Here is a 25,746-nt window from a genome sequence, read left to right as displayed (position 1 = left end):
ACTCCCCCCAAAAAAGTTCCTGAATATGATCTGTACAGTATATATTTAGTTTTTGATCATGGAACAGAGTTTAAAGCACTTGCTTAAAAATCTACAGAAACAATGTCATATATTTTCGTGACACAGTGGCCACTTAAAATTTTTCCGCAATGCCCATTTCTACAGTATCTGAACAGTGAAGCAGTACATTAAAGCTGCTTGCCATTGTCCACAGTGAATTTCATATAGGAGTCTACTCATGGCCATAACAAATTCTAGGAACATAAAGTTCTGGGTTTTTTTCCCCGTTTGTTGAAAAAGTCATTCAAATGGTAACAGAACCCCAACCGCACCCCCTGTATTTTCATACAATTCTGTATAATATGACAAACTCAGAAGTTTAACTGGTTGATTGCTACCGTGAAAGACACCACCCCCCCAACACACACACACTCTTCTAAGCAGAACTTTAAATTTGATTTTAATTTTGATTGCAATTAAAGGTAACTTTAGGATCTCTGCCTATACACACATTGTTTAAAAAAAAAAATCTCACTAATCTACAGTGTATTCTGAAGTTTACATATATATTTTTCTGAGCTTCTAAATTCACTAAAATGAGCAATTCCCAACTTTATTTCTGAAGATGAAAGAGAATAAAGTTTCCTAAAAGCAAAAGAAGGTTTATTATTTGTGATAACCCAAACCATAAATCCCTCCAAACCCAGAAGAGTTAAGATAAGAAGAAAACCTTGAAAAAAATGACCAAGCACATTTTCTTCATCTTGTTTCCTCAAAAACCATACAAAAGTGTGGCACTCTTTTTTCACAGAACCCAAGATTATTCTGTATATCATATTATATTATGCTAATACTGCCTGAAATGTTGTTTTCCTTGTTCATTTCTTGGTGGTTCTACAATTTGTGGGGTTTTTTTTTTTGGTTTTTTTTTTGTCTATCTGGATAAATGAAACCACCATAGACTAGTATTTTTAGTCTTTTTTAGAAGCAGTTCCCCTTATCAATATTTACATTTCCTAGTCTTCCTGCCATTTTGCTTTGGAAATTTTATCATCATTCTGCTATGGAGGTCTTAATCTACTAACGATTTATTTTTAAATCAAGAAGTACCACTCTTCATGCAGCAAAGGTGTGTTACATTTAATTCAGAAGTTAGCTCTTCCCGTATGAAAGGTCAATGATTTGCTAATGAGTCAGACTGAAAAAAAAGGTGCTTTGCAATACTAACATTTTCTGCAATGTAAGTTAGAGCAATGCAGTGTGATTGTTCATTGCTACGGGTAAAAGAGAAACAGAACCAGTAACATTAAAGATCTTGGTGATAAAGGAAGTAATTGATATTTCCCCAAAACATTATTTAAAACTTTGAAAAAATATTGCACTTGTATCAAAGTGTTTTGTGAAATATTAAATGCAGTTTGCATGAGAAAATCTTTCACCAACCACTGATCGTTTACTCCGGAAATTACTACATGATGTAACTTGGTTAACATGTGGTTTTCCCTTGACCTGTAGCACAGTGTTTGATATATTCATAGGTTGAAATAAAACTTAGCTTTAACAAACACTGCAGAAAAAAAATACAAGAATATGGTTAATATTTGCAAAATCTTGTTTCTCATTTGACTCATCATATGCAAACATGACAATCTCATATTTAAAGACCAGTTCAATTTCAAAACAGTTTTAACAATGGTTCCTTGCTGAAGGAGATTTTAACCAATGATGGTTCAGCAGGCTCTGTCTGGATGAAATGAGAAGCCTTTAATTCCACCAGACATTAAACTGTTACTATTTAGGAAGGTTCCATGCACTTTACAAACATAAGAAACTTCCCCAAACAACTTACAATATAATCATTGACACCAAGGAGTAGGGTAAAAGAGTCACAGATTTTTTAAGGCCAGAGGAAACCATTATGACCAGAGGATACAATGAGTTTCCCTTTAACTTCCAACTCCTTGACTTTTATTGCTTTTATTTTTAACTTTTGCCTATTAGCATTTTTAATATAAATTCAAGACAACTTTCTATTTTCAGTTAGCTTTTAAATTCTTGCCTGTTTTTAATTTCGTTTATTTATTTTTTTAAATTAGCTTATTAAGAGATAAGACGTATGGATTAGTTTAACTCGGAAAGAGCTTGACCCTTTGCCTCAGCCCAGGCCTATTTTAACTTTTTCTGATAGAAAACTGGCAAGAAGTCTGGCCTCTTACTTCAAGAACCCATTGTGTGATCCTCTGACATCTCTCACAGTCTCTTTTTTAACCATGTCTCTTTTTCTGTCACTCCCTTCCCTCCAGTTCTCACTCACTAGTCAATTCTGACAAAAGAACTGCTGCACAACCAAATGAGAGGGGAAATTATACGAGGAAATAAGGTAAGTAAAACATATGGCTGTTTACATACAAATACTGACAAACTATAAAACAACAACACTTGGGCTATAATTTAATTCACTTTCAGAAAACCATCATTTGTCCGCATGTCTATTTTAGAAAGTGCATTGGTAGTAACGATGAATACATCGTAATGAATTGCTGTTTGGCTTTCCTCTCCTCTTAGGCATGTAACCAGATTCATTTTTCAAACTCCAAGAAATGGAAGAAAAAAAAATACTTTAAGAGAAAGAAATGACATTACCTGTTATAAGGGAAAAACAAAATGGTTGGGAGACGATCCGTCATAAATTCCCATGGAAGGTCATTTCGAGTGACATCAATTCTGTTAAAAACGAAACAAAAAGCAAAAATAAACTGATAAAGATGCAGCTGAACATTCCATCTATTACTTTTGCTTCTGAAATATCCATTTTGTTTTGTTGTTTATTTTGGAGGGGAATTAGAGGTCACAAGAGAAAACATGCCTAAATGTATTCTGACATAAGAAACATGGTGAAGGCAAATTAGAAGAGTTACACATAATACTCAAGACAACTAATCCCAGTTTAGCAAAATGTCATAACACAGATCTCTAGCTGATATTTTCCTGCCAGAAAATGAAATTAGTATAAATATTCACAATTTTCTTATTCAGTAAATGAATTAAACCTGGACTAATCATTGCCACTTACTATGTGTCCTGGGAAGAACTCTTGTTTTGAGATATGCTGATCCAGCAACCACTGGCTGCCATTTCAATCATTTATACCAGCGGTTCTCAAATTATGGGGCAGGACTCCCAAGTGAGGCGTGGGAATGTAACAAAGGAGGCCGGAGCTGTGTGCTTTTTTTTGGCAGTGGGGGGAAGAGAGATCTGACTGTCAGCCGTGCAGAAGGGCTGTGCACACCTAGGAGTGGGGATAAAGGAGACAGCTGGAGCCCCGACACCCAGGCTCAGACTCTTCCTCCACATCCTCAACCCCAATCCGTCACCTGAAGGCAGTGGGGCTCTGGCTGTTAGCCCAGGGTGGCAGTAGTAGCGCAGAAGTAAGTGTGGCAATGGAGAGATAAGTCTGTTGTGAAAAGTGATATTGACAAATATCATTTTTCACATGGCCTCCGTTACTGCTGTGCTGCTGCTGGCACAGCGCTGCTTTCAGAGGTGGGTGCCCAGCCAGCAGCCACTGCTCTCCACTCTGCCCCTACCTTCAGAGCTGGCTGGCAGTATATGTACTTTTGGAGGAGGTGTAAATGACTACAGGAACAAAGAAGGGGGGGGCAATCAAATAAGTTCGAGAACCCCTGATTTATACAATGTAAGTGGAAAGAAAGCCATCATTAGAAATTTTGTTTAGCAACTGTGTAGGATGTATGGTGTCAGCTACATGTTGTCTTGGGAAAAATATGGAAAGACATTTGGTAAATTAATAACACGGCAATTAATTAAAAAAACCTTTATCTTGATTCCCAGAAAACCAGATTTCCCATTATAAACAATAATATGAGAGAGAGATTTTCAGACCTCAGAATAGGAAACACCTCATATGGCTCATCACAGCAAGCATCCATGCAGCTGTATGTTTATACACAGCTATTTATCACTTATTCCAGGACACCACAAGTTTAGTGTGCTCTGGACAATACTGAGACTTTTGAGTTTCATCCATTATAAAAGGAAAGCACCATCTTACAGAGATGGGTACAGATTGTCAATAATCTATAGCTGTTTATTATTACAGTAGGTTGACTTTAAATTAGCAGTGCTGTTTTTTAAGTCTTAACTGTGTTGGCCCAGGCTACAATGATGATTTACTGGTTGAGCTTTGGGGAGTTTTTGTACCGTTTTAACTATAATGGTTTCAAAACTGATATTGTTGAAGTAGTACAAAAAATGCATGTAGACTAGTGGTATATTATGTTTATATTATGTCGTACTTCCTCTTAAACCAGGAGGTGGATTCTGTTACAGTTAATCAGAACCATCTGACTCCTGTGTAGGAAAGGAAAAGAATATGGAGAGTAGCACAAGTAACCACTCCACTACCTTTGGGAATGAGAGAGAAGATGGGAACAGAAACAGAATAGGCCCTGCAATAAAACTGAAATTCAGCAATCCAAGCTCAAGGGAAGCTGGTGCCAAGACAGAGTGAAATTTTGAATTTACTTAGAAAAGCAGGTTTTAGGACTGTTTTAAACAGCTCATTAAAATAAGATTAATTAAATTAAATAAAATGATTTTTTCCTAATACTGTATTCATCTTATAGTTACTTAAAAAAAAACTATATAGCTAGCTGGTTGTCAGACCACTGAAGATGTTCTTGCTCCACTATTAGCCTAAGCTATGTATGGTGCAACAGGTTAAATATTATCAGTAAGAGGGAATGGCAAAACTTGGATGAAGTATTGTATAGATCAGTGGTTCTCAATCTATGGGGCAGGCCTTCCAAGGGAGGCAAAGGAATGTGTCAAGGGAGGCATGAGCTGCACGCCTTTTTTTTTTTTTTTTTAGAAGAGGTCTGGCTGTCAGCCCCAAGTGGCTGGGGCTCACACAGAAGGGCCACGCACACCTGGAAGGCAGAAATAAAGGGGGCAGCTGGAGCTCAAATATCATTTTTCACATTGCCACTGTGCTGCTGCTGGCGTGGTGCTGCCTTCAGAGCTGGGTGCCCAGCCAGCAGCCGTTGCTGTTTACTCTGCCTTCGGAGCTGGGTGGCAGTATATGTACTCGTGGGAGGGGACATGTGTGTAAACAACTACAGACACAAAGAAGGGGGGCCCAATCAAATAAGTTTGCGAACCCCTGATTTAGATTACTCATTGAGAGTGTAATTTGTCCCAGCATAAATGATAGGTTCCCACTTAAAGTCTTAAAAATTGGACTTATGTGATAAATAGGCCTCAGGTTGGCCCTTGGTCAAAGTGAATTTCAGCCAGAGTGAAATGGCAAAAGATGCAACTCAAGAAGAATTTGCAAATGCTGATGTAAAAGACATGGCAGTAAGGAAATGCCAAAGTGGCACTGTTAAAACACATTGTGCAGCTCCTTGCACAATATATCCTTAGATTCATAATATATATATTAAACACATTGTGCAGCTCCTTGCACAATATATCCTTGGATTCATAATCCCATATTATTTCTCAAATAATAGAATATAATATTGCACGTGGTTTTGCTACAGCTTTTGGAGGAGTGGTGTGAAAAAGTTTGCACTCTTGCCGCCCATGATTTACCAGGTTCTATGTTTTGCAGTCTATAAGTTCTGAGGATTTCAGTCTATCACAAGCTGTGTACTAGATAAAAAAAATCACTGTATTTAAAAGTGCAAAAAAACCTAGCAGGACAGCAATCCAACCACCACCCTGTGCTAAACCTTTTAGCATAATAGTCACTACTTACATGAAAACAAAATGTACATACAAAGGAGAGAGAAAGCATCTACCTGAAGTACAGTATACATTTTTTCTTTCTCTTTACATATATTTTTCCTCTGAGCTGATGAGCTCACTCAACTCAATTTTGAGTAAACAGACTAAATTGGAATCTAATAGTAATATTCTAAACTTAGTATGTAATGTTATAATACACTGCTTATAACAAATTCATGGGACTTGTATCTAATTTGACAGACATGCAATCTTAATTTAAAATTAAACATAAATTAGTAGAAATGAATGGCACTATGTCAACTTTACAAGCTACAAAATATCCATATATGCATGTCTGGAAGTCTAAGTAGTCACAACAATATAGTTAAAAATACGGAGGAAAATGAGGATAGATTCTTTTACCTCGCCACAGTGAAGTTATTTGGAGGCAGAAGTCGTGCTAGTTGGATAAAGATGTGATTAAGAGAAGCACAGAATCCACACCATTGCGCATAATAGAGCAGCAAGACATTCTGGGGGGGGAAGGGGAGAAATTCAGTTAGCAACTGGGGTGTGTTTACATAAAGCAGAAATAGTCATCACTGGGTTAAACGAAACATTTGAGCTATTTAAAAACAAAAGAAAATGTAACCTCATCTTTCTACACCCCCGTCAACCAAGCAATGGGCCCAACTCATTGGTGCCCTGCAGCTCCTGAAGCAAAAAGAAAGAAAACTGTTGTAGGGCCCATGGGGAAATTCTCTCAGCATGAGGGGTATCCTCAGCAAGTGCAAGGTTGATATAACGGTTCGGTGCCAGACCCAGCAGGAATCCTTGATGCAGGAGGCATGTTGATAGCATAGCCTGGGAAAAGGAGATATGGCCATAACATTCTGATGCCTGGGTTGCCACTGGCAGCCAGGTGTAAGCCTTCTGGGCTCCGACCTCTGTTGGGAACTCAACCAGCTCATGATGGCCCCACCATCAGGGAGATACAAAGGTGGCATAAAACCATCTTTAATCCCTCATCATTCTCTGCACCAAGATCATCTATAGCACTGAGGTGAATTGGGCCCAATGACTAAAATGGAACAAGCAATCTGACTCTTGGATGGCACTGACAACATAGCCACTCTATACTGTTATACTGATGCACCAACAAAACATATGTGGCTCTGTGCTCATTTAATGTCATCTAGCGGTCATCCATTAACCATCCTTCCCTTACGTTCAAAACCAGAAAAATGACCAAACAGGATTACTTGGTTTCCACTAAATGCAAAGAGAGTATCAAAATATCTTATAGTTCTCATGATTGTTCTTTCATAGTTTCAAAAAATTTCAGTCCAGAAGGGACCATTAGATCACCTAGTCTGACCTCCTGTATATCACAAGATATTAAATTTCACTCCGATACTCATGTGCTGAACTCAAAGACTTTAGTTACACTAAAGTTCTTCAATCTTCAGGAAACTCAACCATGGACCACAGGCAGAGAACAAGAGACTCAAGGTGTCCCCAGTGTCCAAGCCCTGAGCAATGGGAGGGAACTGATTATGCCCAGATGACTCCAGCAGGTGAACCAGTACCATGCTGGAGCGGAAGGCGAAAACCCCCAAGGTTCCAGCTAATGTGACCTATGGGAAATTTCCTTCCAAATCCCGAATCTGGCAATTAGTATGACCTGAGCATGTGAGCAAGATACACCAGCCAGGCATATACTGGTCCACCCCACGTCCACTGTCTTGTCCTCTACTGTGGGGAATCTCTGCTGCTTCAAATGAAGAAAATCTCCCTCCCTGCCAATGAATACATCATGCAGAGGGGAAAAAAAATCCTTCTTGACTGCTGCAGGCAATTAGCCGAAACCCTGAAGCATGAGATTTGATTATAATCATCATTTTAATTCAGAGCTGCAAGTATTATGAACATGTTGAGGGAAATGTTGGCAGTCCTGTTAACCCCAGGGCCCATGAAGGAAGAGAGGGACCAGTTTTCTCAAATTCACAGATACTCAGATTCCAAGACCAGCCTTTAATTCCCACTTAAATAATGGTCATTGCACACTTTAAATAGAAAATCTCTGGGGAACTCTAGAGAACTAAGCAATTTTCCTGCAGCTCACACACTAGGCACTGGGGACACTGGAAATTGAATACTGCACATACATTCATTCTCTGCTATCCTAGTAGCCAAATAATATTAGTCCAAATTCAGTCACACATTTAAAGAATCAAATTATATAAAGTACTTTAGGCACCCTTCAAAATTACACTATATATGAAAAAATTTCACATCATGAAATCAAAAAGCTTTTCACTATGGACTTTTGTGATGTATGCTTTTAAAGTACTACTTTTTGTTGGGATTTTTGTTTCTGTGTTTTACAACCTTCAATTTTCTCTGTTATAGTTACTTCCCAATCACTTTTATTCATTATTCATTTAGTTCCAGTAAGACAGCAAGTGGCTCCCTCTGCAACCAGCACAATCTCTACAGCCGTAACTGGTTCATAAAAGCAATGTTCATCATACATATCTCCAGTTCCATTCAAGACTGAGTAGGCTTGCGACCTGTTCTTGAACTTGGGTCTCAAACTCTACTTAACTGGTTAAGAATTGCCACCATGAAAACAAGAGCAAAGCAGGACTTCTCCATCCCCACAATTATATATGTAATTCAACCACATTTAGCAAATAAGAATACAAAAGGCTAAACCACAGCTATGGCAAATACACACAGCACAGGAAGGCAGAGGGTGGGTGTCTTCAGGGAGCTGGTTTGGCTGATTTTCTGGCTGCTTTGTGCCATCAGAGTGGTCTCCTAAATTTAAATGACCGAAGTACAACTTTCATGGAGTGCCCTTGTTTAAAATTATGTACACAATTAGTGTTACTGCATGGATGGGAGAGGAGGAGATCCTTTAGTTTTAAACAATGAAAATTCAGAAGAATTAACTCTGTGATCCTATTCTTCAAAATGTGATTAATCCCTCGATATAACTGAAGTTATGAGCTGTACCTTTTCACTCAAAACAACCACATCACGAAAGGTATTAGTAGTCACTTCGGTGATTATGTGCTGTGCAGGAAAATGAACTGAAGAGTCACCAACAAGATGCCTTTTCAAGGGACTGTAGAGAATGCTGAAGTTTTGAATGAAGTTCTCTAAAATGAAAGGACATTGAGAAGGTTATTCCAGCTTCATTGTATCTGTAATATCTAGGCTGCTTGCTTTTACTTTGAGTTTCAGAAGACAAAATGAATTATGGCATAAAAGAAAAATACAAGTCTAGTTTACAAGCCCTAAATATAATTTCTGTAGTTTTACCTCAGTTTCTGATTAATGATCATTCACATGGCAACAGAACACAGAAAACTGCCTTGGATTATCTTTTGCCTTGACTACTACAATCTTCTCTTCACTGGTGTCATTGCTTTTTACTTTGCTCTTACTCTAGTTGAGGGGTTCTCAACCTTTTTCTTGTTGAGGCTCCGCTCAACATACTATAAAAACTCCAGAGCCCAGCAGGACTTAGGGCTCTGGGCCAGGGAGGCAGGACTCTTGGGTATAGGCATAGTTTGACTTCTGTTTTGTTTTTTGTTTGTTTTTTTTGGAGCGGGGGGGCGGGGCTATGAACTCAGCTGAAAAAGTTTGAAAACCGCTCAGGGTACTGGTGGGGGTATCTAGGGACTATGTGCAGTGAGGGGTGTAGCTCAGGGAGTGGATAGCTAGGGGCTGTGTGCAGGCAGCGGAGAAGCTCAGGGTGCAAGTAGGGAGTAACTAAGGGCTGTATGTGGGCAGAGGGTAGCTTAGGGTGTAGGCAGGGGGTAGTTAGGGGCTGTGTGCAGGCAGGGGAGTAGCTCAGGGTGCAGGCAGGGCGTAGCTAGGGGCTGTGTGCATGCAGGGGGGTAGCTCAGGTTGCAGGGAGAAGGATAGCTAGGAGCTGTGTGCCAGGAAGGCTCCCCTGCGGTGGCTGCTCCCTGAGGGCTCTGTAGGCCCCAGAGTTGGGTCCTCCCACCCAGACAGCTTTTACCAGCTGTGTGAGCAGTCAAAGGGGGTTGGGAACTGAGGAGGAGGAGCAGCCGCAACCCTGGGCACCAGTAGCAGACAAGGGAAAGCCACAGCTGCCTGCTCCATGGTGCCACCAACGCAAGGAGCAGCTGCCCTGCACTCCCTAGCTCTAGCTTCCCACCAATGTGGCCAGAGAGCTAAGCATGAGGTGGGCTGGAGGAGAGGAGAAGGTAGGGAGGGCGTGGAGCTGCCCCTGGGACTGCCTACTCTGGGTAAGGCACTGCAGTTTGGGGAGAGCAACACCTCTGTGCCCCCCCAACTCTGCCCATGGACTCAGGGCTTCAGTCCTGCACAGTTCCCAGCTTCAGGCAGTGGGAGTGGGGGCACTGGGGCTCCTGGCTTCAGCCCCACGCCACTCCCAGCAGGGGCTGTACCACCGGCTTCAGCCCCATGCCACTCCCGGCCTTGGCAGCAAGGGGAAACTGCCGGCTTCAGCTCCGCACTGCTCCTGGCTTCCGAGGGGGGGTGGGAAGGGCGCTAGCCTCAGCCCCACATGGGGATGCCAGGGCTTGGGGCACTGGATTTCAGTCGCGGGGCCCCGTGGACTCCCTGAAAGGGCTCATGGACCTCCAGGGGGCCACTCCGGTTGAGAACCACTGCTCTGGTCTATCCAAAATGCTGCAATACAAATTTCCTCTTCTGTGATCAGACCACATGGTCAGTCTCAATTAGAATCCTTTCACTGGCTTTCCTTCACATTCTGCACCGAGTTCAAGTTTCCAGTGCTCCTCTTCAAGACTCTGCACGATTCCACTCCTCTTATAGCTATGCTCTTATTTCTTCCTACTTACTCTCCCTCTTCTAATTGCTTCTTTTATATCCTTCCCCGCAGTCATCTTTCATGCCTACGTGCTTGAAACAGTCTCCTCTCTTTTGTGTGTCAAATGACCACATTCCCCCTCGGACAACTCTCTTTCCATAAAACTCACTTCTTCTCAGATAACCCTGAACAATAACCCACCAAAGATAGACATTAAAATAAAACACCACTCATCTGCACTGCCTTGAGACTTCATCATTTTCTATTAAGTGCTCCAATGTCAAAACTGTATTTTTCCTGTTCAATTTAGATCCAAGTCATAATTCTGCTATGTACTTTATGATGCCAAGTATATCCAAGAACTGAGACTTGCATTATACAATGCTAGATGATACTCAAATAATAATTTAGCCATTTGGAAATTTTCTATATTGAGAACACTAGCATGAAAACTAAACAAAGTCAGGATTAAATTAATGACCAAAGCGAACAGGGAAAGCAAATTATACGTACCTGAACAGGTGCATTTGCATATAATAGTAAATTCAACCTTATTTTTAAATTTTCAACTCAACATTCATGAAAATCAAGACCAAACCAAAGCTCCATGGTTTTTTTGAGCAACTAGATTTTGAAAGACTATGGGATGTTTTTAGCTGTGGTGTACTTAAGAAACAAAAAAGATGAGGTCTGTCTTTTAACTGTATTAAGTGTTCCAGATTGTTTCTAAAAAAAAAATATCATGAAAGTTTCTCATTGGGCCAACAGTTAGAAGCTAATTACAGTAATAGATCTAACTGCAACAATATTTGTGTTTAAAAATAGCTATTCTACTTAAGGAGTATGGGAGGAATATGGGAGTTGGGTTGTTCGTTTTTTTTAAATATCTTAATCACTGAGGTATTTGCTTAAGTTATTTTTCAATTTCTGCTGCAAAATGTGACTGTGCAACTGGCCCAGGGGAATCAATGACACAAGAACTATGTAAATACACCTATCTGAGCAACTTATTTTAATACTCAATTATGAACACACATGAATTTGCCTCTCTTCCTGTTCACCACTGCCTACATTACAAGGCTGATTTTTACATGAATTTGCCTCTTCCCTTTCAACACTGCCTGAATTAAAGGCATGATTTTCAAAACTGTATGCTTGCAATTTCATGCCCAAAAGGTGCACTTAATTTCTTGCAAAAATTAACAAGACTGGTATGCAAAGAGGGTATTTTCATGTGTAAAAGGCTAGTTATATATCTTGTGTGTGCCATTCAAATAACTGGACATGCAGGTTAGGAATGTAATTCACGTGTTCTTCTGAGCAAATGACTCCACACATGTAATAAGTGTGTAAAAGTCTGGAAAAAAGTATCTAATGGCACCAAAAAAACCAAATTACTAAGTTAATTTAGAAATGGTTTCAAATACAGTTATAAAAACAAAGGTAACATAATGTAACTAAATACACCTCATATCTCTGTCTTGTTTCTCTAGTTCTTTTTTTAACCCAGTTTTTCTTTTGGCCATCACAAGATTCTACAGCAATGAGTTCCATGGCTAACTGTGGGTTGTGTGAAAAAGTACTTCCTCTTGTTTGTACTAAACTTGTTGCCTATTCATTTCATTGGGTGACCCTTGGTTTTTGTATTGTGCGAAAGAGTAAATGACACTTCTCTATTCATTTTTCCCCACACCATTCATGATTTTATAAACCTCAATCATATCTCCCCTTAATTGTCTCTCTTCTAAGCTGAACATCTCTTATCTTTTTAGATTCTCCTTGGATGAAAGCCATTCCATACTCCTAATCATCTCTCTTGTCCTTCTCTGAACCTTTTCCAGTTCCACTATATCGTTTCTGAGATGGACTACCAGAACTGGACACAGTATGTGTACCATGGATTTATATAGTGCCATTATATTTTCTGTCTTATTTTCTTATACCTGTCCTAATAGCTACTAACACTCTGTTAGCCTTTTTGACTGCTGCTGCACACTGAGCTGAAGTTTTCAGAAATCTATCCATGATGACTCTGAGATCTCTTTCTTCAATGGTAACAGCTAATATAGAGCCCATCTTTACATACATGTAGTTGGGATTATTTTTTTTCCAATGTGCACTGCTTTGCACTTACCAATGTTTCATTTCATTCATCAGTTTCATCTACCAGTTTGCTCCCCAGTCACCCAATTTTGAGAGATCCCTCTGGAACTCTTCACAGCCAGCACAAAGTGCAATCGTAAATACTTCTGTATCATCTGCAACCTTTGCTACTTCACTGTTCACTCCCTTTTTCAGATAATTAATGAATATGTTGAACAGCACAGGTTCCAGCACAGATCTTTGGGAGACCCCACTACCTACCTCTTTCCATTGTGAAAACTGACCATTTATTCCTACCCGTTGTTTCCTATCTTTTAACCAGTTACCAGTTCATGAGAGGATCTTCCCTGTTATCCCATGACTAATTTTCTTAAGAACTTTTGGTGAGGAACCCTGTCAAAGACTCTCTGAAAATCCAAGTACTGCATATTGACCGAATCACCTGTATCCACATGCTTGTTGACACCCTGTACAAAAGCAGTGTTCATTCTTCCTCAACAAATCACGTTTATCTATGTGTCTGATCATTCTGTTCTTCACTATAGTTTCCACCAATTTGCCCAGGACTGAATTTAGGCTCACTGGCTCCTAATTGCAAGGATCATCTCTGGAGCTTTTTTAAAAGCTACATTACAGTCACCTTCCAGTCATCTGGTACAGAGGCTTGTTTCAGTGACAGGTTACATACCACAGTTAGTAGTTCTGCAATTTCATATCCGAGTTCCTTCAGAACTCGAGTGAATACCATCTGGTCCTGGGGACTTATTATGGCTTAATTTATCAATTTGTTCTAAAACCTCTTGTATGATAGTATTTCAGGTTTGTAGCCAAAAGGAATAGCTCTGCAGTGGATATCTTCCCCACATCCTCTACAGTGAAGACCAAAGTAAAGAATTTGTTTAGCTTCTCTCAGTGGCCTTGTTTTCCCTGGGTGCTCCTTTAACACTTTGGTCTTCTAGTGGCCCACTTCCTGTTTGTCAGGCTTCCTGCTTCTGACATACTTAACAAAATTCTTACTGTTAGTTTTTGCATCTTTTAGCAAGTTGCTTCTCAAATTCTTTGCTGACCTGCCTTATTATACTTTTACACTTAACCTGCCAGAGTTTGTTTCCTTCCTATTACCTTCACTACGTTCTGCCTTTCAAATTTTAAAAGATGCCCTTTTGCCTCTAAACAGCTTCCATTTACTCTTCTGTTTAGCCATGGTGGCATTTTTTTGGTCCTCTTATTGTCTTTTCTGATTCAGGGTACACATTTAGTCTGATCTTCTACTATGGTGATTTTAAACAGCCCCCATGCTGCTTGCAAGCATCTAACCTTGTGACAGCTCCTTTTAATTTCACACTAACAAGCATCCTCGTTTTTGGGTAATTCCCCTTTTAAAGGTTTCAGAGTAGCAGCAGTGTTAGTCTCTATCCACAAAAAGAACAGGAGTACTTGTGGCACCTTAGAAATTAACAAATTTATTTGAGCATAAGCTTTCATGGGCTACAGCCCACTTCATCGGATGCATAGAATGGAACATATAGTGAGGATACATATATACATGCACAGAGAACATTAAAAGGTGGAAGTTGTCCTACCAACTCTAAGAGGCTAAATTAGGACAACTCCCACTTTTTCATCTTCTCTGTATGTGTATATATCTCCCCTCACTATATGTTCCATTCTATGCATCCGATGAAGTGGGCTGTAGCCCACAAAAGCTTATGCTCAAATAAATTTGTTAATCTCTAAGGTGCCACAAGTACCCCTTTTACCATGATGGGTTTATGTTAGGGCTGTTGATTAATCGCAGTTAACTCATGCGATTAACTGAAAAAAATTAAGTGCAATTAAAAAAGTCAGTTGTGATTAATCACACTGTTAAACAATAGAATACCAATTGAAAAGTTTTACATCGTTTTATTTTTGAATGTGGGGGGGGGTTGTATATAATTCTACATTTGAAAGTTCAACTTTCATGATAAAGAGATTGCACTACAGTACTTATATGAGGTGAACTGAAATATACTATTTCTTTTGTTTTTTACAGTGCAAATATTTATAATAAAAAATAAATATAAAGTGAGCACTATACACTGTATTCAGTGCTGTAACTGAAATCAATAGATTTGAAAATGTAGAAAACATCCAAAAATATTTAAATAAATAGTATTCTATTATTAACAGTGCAAGTAATCGCGCAATTAATCACATCTTAAAGTCATAAAGTCATCTTAATAATTTTCTCTGAGGCATTAGCAGTTATTTAATTTGAGCTATGGTACACTTCTTTAAATCTGCTGGCAATCTGGTTTCGTGGATTGATCATTTAGGGAAATTCCTATAGTTTGATGATATACCTATTGATAACCCATTGACAAATACTATGAGGTTGAGGTTGAGGCTGGCAAAATTTCCACTTGAACTGAGTAAGTTATTCCTGGATTGTGAAATTATTCATTCTTTCATCACACCCTAGAACAATCCTTTACTGTTTGATTAATTATTAAGCAGATGAAGATCCAGAATGCTTTCCATAGGCTCACTTTATAAATTGACCTGCTTTTGACAATAACATGTTTTTCAAAGTTGTTATTCTTTGCCAACTCCATCCTATCTTCATTTAATATACTCACTTAATTTAAATTTTGAATACAAGTTTGCTGTATATCGTACCTAGAGCTGATTTTATAAGTGTTTGATTCTGATCCAAGGTATAGTGTGCCTCTTCCTTCAGATCAACAATGGCAGCAAATGCCTTCATATCAGTAGATCTTGATGCTCCAAGTCTCTCCGCATACATCCAAAACAAATTTGAATCCAGTAGATAGAAATTCAAGGTCTTGTTGGTCCTGCATCTCAGGCCAGTAATGTGAGTGCCATTAACACTAAGATCAGAAGTAAAATAATTCCTATCCTCAATGTGAGGAATAGAATGATGGGTATCATCCTTACCTTTCTTCCCATTGGAAGAAAATGTTACTTTAGGGGTCTGAAATATGGTCTTTTCAGAACTAATTAAATTTATCAGACCCCTATTTACTGTCCTGCAACATGCAGTGTAGTAGCTAAAAGGACTATAGAAACTTAGGAAATTGCTGCATTCTATGGTATTTGATACAAATTGGAAAAAGGTATGTTCCTTGAGGTAGAAAGAGTCCAAAGCTGCTTCTATCTCTAAAAAGTTACACTGTGGTACATTGACTTTACTTGGTTTGACCCCAACTGTCTGGTTGACACAAAGCTCACAGACATTGTGAGTCCTAGAGATCAAGTGCCACTGAGGGAGCACCACCGTGTTGCAGCATGGGTACTTTGTTATCGAGTATGTGTCTGCAACTTGTGTTCGCGCATGTGGAACAATGGACTCAAAATCTGGTGAATTTGCATCTCTCAAGTGCTGAAGAACAGGTTCAGCTGCCTGGCTTTTATTACAGTTGTTGTATTCCAAGGCCACTTTGGTAATCTATAGAAAAAACAAATTACACAGAAATGTGATCGGTTATGTATCATTCATGTATCAACACAGACAATATTTGTCCCAATTTTTTTGAAATACATAAAATATATTTAGTTTTGGATCTACAATCCTGGAATTTTAGACACAGGGCCCACTCTTACCCTTCAATTTTAGTTTCTTACCGAAAGCCATAGGATGTACTGTTGCTTTATTATGAATTTAAATTTTTAAAAAATCTCAAATATAGTATGTGCTTAAGAATAGTGATGAGTGACAATGAGTCACACTAAAAAGATCTTCCATTTATACAGTCAGCTCAAAACCCTCTTTATATCATATTTGTTAGGCTTTAATAACATTCTACTGAGATGCTAAATCCTCTTATTTGAACAGGGGCGGCTCCAAACATTTCGCCGCCCCAAGCACGGTGGCATGCCACGGGGGGCGCTCTGCCAGTTGCTGATCCCACGCCTTCGGTGAACCTCCCGCAGGCACGCCTGTGGGAGGTCCACCAGAGCCGCGGTACCAGCGGACCCTCCGCAGGCATGCCGCCAAGGGCTGCCTTTCTGCCACCCTTCCAGCGACCGGCACAGCGCATCCCGCAGCATGCCGCACCAAGCACGCGCTTGGCGTGCTGGGGCCTGGAGCCGCCCCTGTATTTGACACATTAAAGAAAATGAAAAATAAATTAAAGCAAAATATATAAATGCTCAAGACATTCTTAACATCTAATTGTGAACATAACAACAAGAGTCATCCAGTCAAATCAACTACTGATATAAGGATAAATCTTCCTATCCTTCTGTGGGAAGAACTCCCATTTATTTCAATAGTAACATTATCTGCTGCTGACTTCAACAGAAGTTTTGCTTGAATGATGGACTTCTGGATTTGGTCACTAAACTGGGTCCTCATTTCACTAAAGATATCAATATTGCCACTTAATTGAAAACATATGGGCATGAAAGGTTCTCTCTTTCACAAACAGTATTCTAAGTTTATACTAAAGTCAGGGTTTCCATTTCTGCAGAATTAGTGGAGATTTATTTTTGGTTTTGGGGGATTTTATTTGTTATTTTTATACTTTTTTATACTTTTTTTCAGACTCTGAGATACTCATTATGATACTAAAATTCCCTATTATGAAAATTCTTGTGTCCTAGTAGGAGTTTATTTTACAGCCATTAAGAATATGCACAGCAGCTGGGTCTCATTTACAGTAGTTATTGGAGGTTTTTCACCTACTCTTTTTGTCTTTCCTATAATCCAGCACATTCTGAAAATAACTGCAAATTGGAATATTCTTAAATTCCTAATGAGTTTATTGTAGCAGAACAGATAGGATGAAGAAATGAAATGCACAGCAAAAAGAGACAGCGTAATTACTTCCCCCCTCCCTGCAGTATTGCATTAAACAGTTAAAAATACATGCACATTTTCCTACTAGCACTTTTCCATATAAGCAATCTTTGCAGTTGTCACAGGGATGTTGTGAGATTATGACCATGAGAGAAGTCGTGTCACATGATCATCTCTCAGATGTGGTCCACAATGACAACTTCTGTGATAGTTTTTTTTGTTGTTATTTTTTAAAGAAACCATTGGCATAGCCTTTTCTATTTATATACATAATAGTTCCTGAAAATGTCAGATTCAATTCTATAAAGGCTCATTCCTTAATGTTGTAACCTATTCTAAAGAATGTGAACAGATGTTGGGAGGATGCCTGAATTTTAATTTTTTTTTAATAAACTGAAAAAACATATTTGCATTACAAAATCTTATTTCAGTTAGCTCTAATCAGAGAAATTTGTAATTTTTTGAGCACTGCTAACATACAATTGACAGCTTCACACTGTGTGAATGCCTTACAGGCAAATGGTTTCAGAGCCAAATGAAATTCAAAAAGGCTGCTGGCTGCAGTAACCATTTCTCCTTGTGGTAAACAAGTTGCATAATATACTGTAGCTTCTTATGCCCACTTTAACACACTGTCATGCTACAGTACCTAGGAGACCCTGTATCTCATTTAATGCTTTGATATAACTAAATACTTCTCTTAACTAGGATAAATCAGAAACTGGGTATTCACATGGTGTACTGATTTTACTTTATCAAAATATATGATGGCTAATATTATAGAGTATACTATTTGTGCCGAAAGATGTCTGAATTAAGCCTGCTTTACACTGAGCACAGTTTGCTATAGGAATCGCTCCAGTTCCCTTCCAATCTTCTTCGTCAGTCTCTGCAAATGATTTTGTACGCAAAGTAACTGCTATGTGCCATAAGCAATAAGGAAAATATGAAAATCACTGACATCATTAGAGACAAACTAGTAACAGATGCCATAAAAGCTAATTAGTTGTAAAATAAGGCCCTTTTGTGACCTGATGAAATCCCACAGGCCCACAACTAGAAAAAGAGCTGAATAAAAAAAAATGTAGGTCTGAACCTTCCCAAACTGTAAAATTTGTGATCGCGACCAAAACTTCTCACCTCAGATCCCTCTCTCTAATGGGCTCTGGATCTGAAAACCATGAACTCTGCAGCTTGGACCTTTCTTCACCTCTAATTGGCCCAAACAAGAACCTCAGAGCTGAAGTCCACCTGAACTTTGAGAAAGTTTGGATCTGGAACCAAACTTCAGGGGGTTTCGCCCATTACTTTTCATAATACCATGCTCCCACAGCCCAGCACCCCACAAAACAAACAGTACCAGTAGAATGGAAAATATGCTGACTACCTCCTACAGGACTACCTCCTGCAGGACTTGAAATTCCTGTCTATGATGCCTCTTTATAGCAATGCTGCAGTCTGTGGTAAACACAAAGAATTACAAGGGTTACCAGTCACAGTGTGTGTAAACAGAATATGCTATTGTAAAGATATAAAAAATGGAATAGATTCATGATGCGCAGAAGTTTGCAAGCAAATGTATGCAAGACTTGGAGTGGAATTTGTTATGTTGGGCTTTTGTATATGTTCATGACAGAAACAGTAATGGTGTATTGGCAACAAGATCACAATGAGTGAGTCCTTGTTTCAGATATACCTCTGACATGACCCCAAAGATGGATTTGCCTGTGGAAGCATGGGTAACACAGCTGATAACTAAAAGTTTTGATGTACAGTTTCACCTTGATACATTAGCTATGACTGCTTTGCAATCAAAATGGTTTAAACTCATCACTCTTCACAAATGTCTGTTTATGTAATGAAGTACTATGAGAACTGCAACTGAAACCATATTCTCAATTTTAGAGTCAAATTTACATCTCTCCACACAAATTTGATAGACTAGACTAATTATTGCAAATTATTTACATTAGAAAAACTGAACCAACTGAATTAATACTAATGCTGAGCCATTCCAAGTTCCCAATCCCATGCTCAGACCACTATACATCACTGATTCTAGTAAAGCAAGAATCTTAAAATGATGTTGGTTAATTTCTTTAGCAAAGAGAAGGGAAAGAGGAGATTTGACTAGGAAGCATGCTCTGCCAACTCAAGGAAACACCTCTTGATTAACTAAGCCATTTCTAGTGTCAGAGGCCCAGTCTGAGGCTAGTATCAGAGGGGTAGCCGTGTTAGTCTGGATCTGTAAAAGCAACAAAGAATCCTGTGGCACCTTATAGACTAACAGATGTTTTGGAGCATGAGCTTTCATGGGTGAATACTCACTTCGTCTAGTTTGAGGCTAGATATTATTGAAACTGACTTTGAAACTGGTAATTTACAATAATTCTACAGAAGTGCCACTTAAGATCAAATTAGTACATGTAAACAAAGGTAACTGAGTTCAAGCAGATGAAACAATGCCTTAAGACTTTGGACAATACAAAGACAGCAGGGAACACCAATGTCACAATTAACTTTTTAAATACAAGTGGCATTACAATGAAGATTCTTTCATAAATAAAAATGGTTTGTCCTTCAGCCCATTGAAAAAACACTCCAAGGACCAGAAATGGCCCCTTTAAAAAGAGGGTGAGAACAGAGTAAGTAAGATGAATATGAATTAAAATTGATTGCATCAATTTTTCTTTATAATCTGATATTGTTCTTCAAATATAATAGCTCAGACCACCCTGGGATTTATAGGGTTCAGTGTTCTTAACTATTATGTTTTTCTATTGGAAGGTACCATAATAAATCCTTTCAATTTCTCAATGGCAACATTAGGTTCACTTAATTAATTCAATATGAAAAAAATATACACTAGTAACCATTCCTCTCTCTCTGTTGTTCATGAGAACTGGGATCTATAATTGTTTCCATTAAGCATTCACAAGCCACAAACTTTGAGCGGTGCAGAGGTTGGGGGGAGAAGAATCAGACCTGGTAAATGTACACTATTCTGGGACATCAAGTAACACATAAATGGCACCCAATCTGTATCAATACATACAATTTCAAGTTAGATTTTTATGGAGTACAAAGTAGAAGCAACCCCTCTCATATAGACCTTTTTCTATGTTTGTATAGTTCCAACACAACGGGACTCTGATCTGTGACTGGGGCCTGCATGTTCTACCACAATAAAAAGAAATAATAATATATCTCACTTACTTCATCTAAAAGAGGATGACTTTCTGCTAAGGGATTGAAGGGTATAAAGAAGAAAAGTGCTGGTCCCTTCTTCAGTTCATTGTTTAGTAGAAGACTTTTTCCTCCATGTGGTCTCAACCAATGTATAAATGTCTCTCGGTTTTCTAGAGCCCACTTGCAAATATTCTCAGCTGTGTAGTTCATGACTTCATTTGGATAGATCTTGAAAGGGGAAAAAATCATAATTAGTCCTCCTCATTTATTTAAATACACTGTTTACTGATGAACGAGGTACATAAGATGTCCGATACATGTTATACATGTTATGTTGGTGCTGTTACAGCTCTGACATTTTTTATTTACTGACACTATTCAGGAACCATTCTCACCTTAGTCATCATTCCATAGATCTTTCCCTGTAGATACTCTTCCCTACTCCTCTCCAACTCATAGTACCAAGAGTAGAATTTCACACTGAAGTATGGCTCACTGTATTTTCAATTCTCAATTAAGACTTATCAGATGGTGGTCAAAAGCAAATTTAAAGCAATTTATTGTTTTCTCTTATTCTTCTGTTTTCCAACCAAGCCGTCTCAATGTTGGTAATGCTTTTACCTCCGTATCAAGCAGCTCTGATAGCACCTTGAACTAATACTCCCAGTACTCCCTCAGTCTCATTGTATTATTATTTCTTTGCTGAATGCTGGTAATGTGCTTAGAGCTGAAAAGAAGGTCCCTGCCTAAAGGAATTATTTTATCCAAAAATAAATAAATAAATAATCAGACAGGATTTTCAGGGTGACAGACTACCTGTGCAATGCCCTTATGTTCATAAGATTAAATTGTACCTGTTGTTATATGGTAGAAGCTTTGACAATTTTTGTTACTCTTCCTCTCTAATATAATTCCCACATTCTCTTCTAATTTTTCTCAAATGCTAAAGACCTATGGCCCTCAACATCTTATAAATATATACAATAAATGCTCTCATAATCTTTATGCATCCTTCCCATCCACCTACACCTGGAATTTTCCTAACATAATGGCCTCTGCAAAGCCCACTGATGATAACCCATGCCAGTAAAATTTCAGTCTCTCAGCTATTATCAAACCAAACCAAACCACCATTAAAACAGAACCTTCCCTATGGGTCTCCAAGTGGATTTTCCATTATTGGTCTATTTAGACTGCAAGGTTCTTTGCGCAAGAAAAATGTCTTCTGTATTATAGATAGCACATAGCTGGGCTTAACAAAATGAAATTAATGCCATCTGCCCCTTTTCAACAATAAGTCTGTTTGACAGAGTGAAATAGAGAAATTGGAATAGAAATAAACAATTGCATCATAATCCTTTAGCATGTTAGATCTTATCTGCAGATGATAAAAGAATTTTGACTTGGGAAGGTTATATTTAACTCTCACCTGCTTAAATATCATATTAGTCTTGTCAACAACATATGCTCTACCAAGTAGGTTCTTTTTTTACTTTTATATTTTCTTACACTCAGACCCCCTGACCTCTCTCCCTCCCTCCAGGAAAATGTGTATATTTCTATAAAAATGTGTGGAGACTCTGGGCCATCAATATGTATCCATTTCAAAACTATTTCCAGAATGCTTCTCAAGTGACTTTAGATCTCTTTATTTCTCCTCTACACCTGATACAAATCTCCTCTTGTGTTTATTTTCACTAATGTGAAAGACCTCAGTTTCCAGATTAATATCGCCGTTCACCTTGATTTATTATGGTGGGACACCAGAAAAACCTCCCCACTATGTCTCTTAATTTCATCACATTGACTCTCTTTAAATGCATCTCCTTTTAAGATCCTGACGTAGCTGTGACTGCAATTCAATAGCTTTGGTATCACTGAGTGTGATTAACTAATTCAGTGTTCTAAAAAAAGAATTTAAATTCTGGAGTCACTTTCATGAATTAAAGCATGCTGTTTATCATGCACCATTATCATAGGTTTGCACAGGCACCAGTTATTGTTTCATGTAATACATGAAAATCCTTCTTCATGATTTGAGTAGAATAAACTGTAAATACATCCCTTATCTTCATATGATTTCCATTGTTAACGAAGACATACACAGATAAGGTCTTTTCACCAAACAGCTATTCTGAAAGTTGCATTTCAGGTCCTTCCTTGCTCCTCCAGCTTCACCAATTTCAACAAAAATTAATATTCCCACCTCCTACTAACATAGCTGACACTAGGATTAGCCTTTTTGAGTTAACTCACTTAAATAATTTTTCTACTTCAGTGTGATAAATCAGGTGTTTTTAGAGCAAAATGAGCACCGCACATTAAGTATATTTCAGGATGGCAGGGCAAAAGCACATCTTATTGTCATTTGAGCTTTCTCAAGGCCCTTTGTCTTCACATTTCTGAAATATTTTACACCAAAATAAGATGGATTTTTGTAATGATACTAGGAAAGCATTTATTTTTCCCAAAACAAAGGGCAGACTAAAGCTTCCTGCTAAGGAAAAATACATTAAACACAATTAACATTTCCATTAACAGTTATGTCCCATCCATGTGCCATTTCTTAACACTGAAGGTTGCAAAATTCTGTACTTTTGGGTATCTTCTCTCACATTCGTTGGTAAGCAAAGGTTTGTTGACCTCAAATTTGATGGCAACCAACCCTTGTGGGTTATTTTGAGGTATTAAAACAATTATTTGGCATAAGAGAACACTACTGTTTTGGCAATTCTGTTCAGAAAATAACTTTGACTTTGAACACTGTTATAAAACAATTTAATCTGCCTTTGTTTAGAATTCCTCTCACTTTATGGACTGTACATAGTTCTGAGCCTCCCAGTAAACATCTGCAAATCAAAGCAATTGAACATATATATTTATTATTAAAGAAAATGAGAGCATCCTTATGTATGCAAAAGCAGCCACTTTTGCCCAACTAAATCATCGGATCATGTGAATAGATGATTATAACCAAAGATTACAGAATAATCATTTATTTCTCTTGTAATTAGAAACTATTAAAAACAGTACTTTTCTGATTACACTACCATTCTCCTAACTACATTGTAATTGATAAAATACATACAGGATGTTTGTATGAATAAATGATATACAAATCTGGGTCACTAAAATTTGATCTAACAAAATCAAATAGAAATTTAAATAATAACCAATAATTACAAATGTAAACACACCAGAATGATAAAGAATATGTTACTTATCTTTTCAATTTAGAAGTGTGAAAATTTCACATTTTATTATAAAATGACTTTAATTTCTTCTGAGAAACTGTTACATGACTTTTCAGGCTCAAAACTTTCAAGAAAACACTCACTTTCATTAAACAAAATCATGCACAGCAAAAGCTAACTCAAAAAGATGGTGAAAAGGGGAAGAAGATAACAATTTGTCAAAGTTCTACATTATTAAGAAACTGTTCTTGGCTATCTCATTTTCTGCAGAACCTCTTTTTGGGATGCACCCTCTTTCTCGGGGAAATTTGCTAATCTCTTCTGACTAGTTCTCATTTTCTCGGCTGGAAATTCCCCACCTCACTGTGATTTCCAGTTTTCGGCAGAAAAGAGAAATGAGACAGCTAACATAGGCTGAGGTTTATGTTTTGCTTTTACTACAAATGATCCCATCCACACAATCTCCCTGAGAGTTGGCTTGGACTATATACCATGCAAGTGTATACTATAGGGAAAGGTGGGAATATCACTTGGTTTTGCTTACAATATTTTACTTCAGTGGATTTTTCAGGATCAAGTGTTTCAATGCATATTGTATTTTCATGTGTCACAATACAATTTTTAAATGGAACAATGTATCATACTGACTGCCCTTTCCCCTCCGCCCCTTTTTTTTTTTTTTTTTTAAAAAGGTACTCCTTTTCACCAAAGAAATATTCAGTTCTTCACTGCAGTTTCTGATATACGAGTTTGTTTTTTCTGATAAATTAATCATAGAAAATATGGGTGAAAACTGTAACGTATGATTACTGGTGCACCTATGTTGTAAGGCCAGCAGGATTTGGTTCATCATGGTCTGTGTTACTCCTAGGTTCTTATCAAGTAGAACTATCAAAGATACTGAAGTGTATAGCAAGAAGGATAATCATCGGAATCCCTACCTTTCTACTTATTACACCCTATGACTTTTCTGATACCAGTTCCAATATATTGGCAGCATGGATATTTCATGTATGGAATGGAACTTTGAAGTGGAAGTTTCTTGTTCACAGCCATGACAGAATAAGGGAAACTAATTCCATCACTTTTTGGCCACTAAAATTCTGTTGCCACTATTGGCTTTTCCTTTAAATCAGTTTCATTCTGTAATCATATATTTATTCAAATCTGTTTCTCCCAGATGACATAATTTGTTTCCCCTGATACAAAGGCACCACTCAAGAGCTGCGAAAGACAGCCAATATAGTATGGAATTTATTGTTTACATTATAAATGGATTAAATATGGACTGGGGCAACATGCTCCTCTCTATCAACTGTTGTTCACAGTAAACCTTTGTTCATTTTGATATACTTAGTAAATGTAGGTGTTCCCCCCCAACATTTTGTTTGGTGAGACAAAGACCCTGTATGGACCAAGCTCATGTGGCCTCACACCTCGGAGCTCCGAAGATGGTAGTACCCTTCTTAAAGTTAACAAATCCATCAAAGAGCGCTGGAAAGAACACTACCAAAAGCTTCTAAATTGAGAATCAACTGTGACTGACAACACCATCAACTCCATCCCTCAGTACCCAATCTGGGAAACTCTTGCCAACCCACCAAACACTCGAGGAGGTCTGTCATAAACAGATGGTTAAGGGTTAATGTCTCTTTTACCTGTAAAGGGTTAAGAAGCACAGTAAGCCTGGCTGACACCTGATCAGAGGACCAATAGGGGGACAAGATACTTTCAAATCTTGGTGGAGGAAAGTCTTTGTTTGTGCTTTTTGTTTGGTTCGTTGTTCACTCTCGGGACTGAGAGGGACAAGACGTACACCCAGGCTTTCCCAATCTTTCTGAATCAGTCTTTCATGTTTCAAAATAGTAAGT

The 25,746-nt window shown here is 38.2% G+C and overlaps 1 protein-coding gene across 3 annotated transcripts in view; it reads right to left on the bottom strand.

The window, feature by feature from the left end:
* Window positions 1–25,746, bottom strand: part of TXNDC11 (thioredoxin domain containing 11) — a 115,843-nt gene that overhangs the window by 10,266 nt on the left and 79,831 nt on the right. For all 3 annotated transcript variants that reach the window (XM_032779647.2, XM_032779645.2, XM_032779646.2), the window contains 5 exons: window positions 20,709–20,909; window positions 15,350–16,139; window positions 8,773–8,918; window positions 6,175–6,284; window positions 2,644–2,724 (listed from right to left, as the gene is read on the bottom strand). In XM_032779647.2, coding sequence (XP_032635538.2) covers window positions 2,644–2,724; window positions 6,175–6,284; window positions 8,773–8,918; window positions 15,350–16,139; window positions 20,709–20,909 — 1,328 coding nt within the window. The remainder of the gene's footprint in view (window positions 1–2,643; window positions 2,725–6,174; window positions 6,285–8,772; window positions 8,919–15,349; window positions 16,140–20,708; window positions 20,910–25,746) is intronic.

The sequence above is a fragment of the Chelonoidis abingdonii genome, chromosome 9 (assembly GCF_003597395.2).
Source record: "Chelonoidis abingdonii isolate Lonesome George chromosome 9, CheloAbing_2.0, whole genome shotgun sequence".
NCBI classification, from domain to species: domain Eukaryota; kingdom Metazoa; phylum Chordata; order Testudines; family Testudinidae; genus Chelonoidis; species Chelonoidis abingdonii.
Note: the sequence above shows the minus strand (reverse complement) of the source record. Positions and strands in the feature narration are given on the sequence as shown.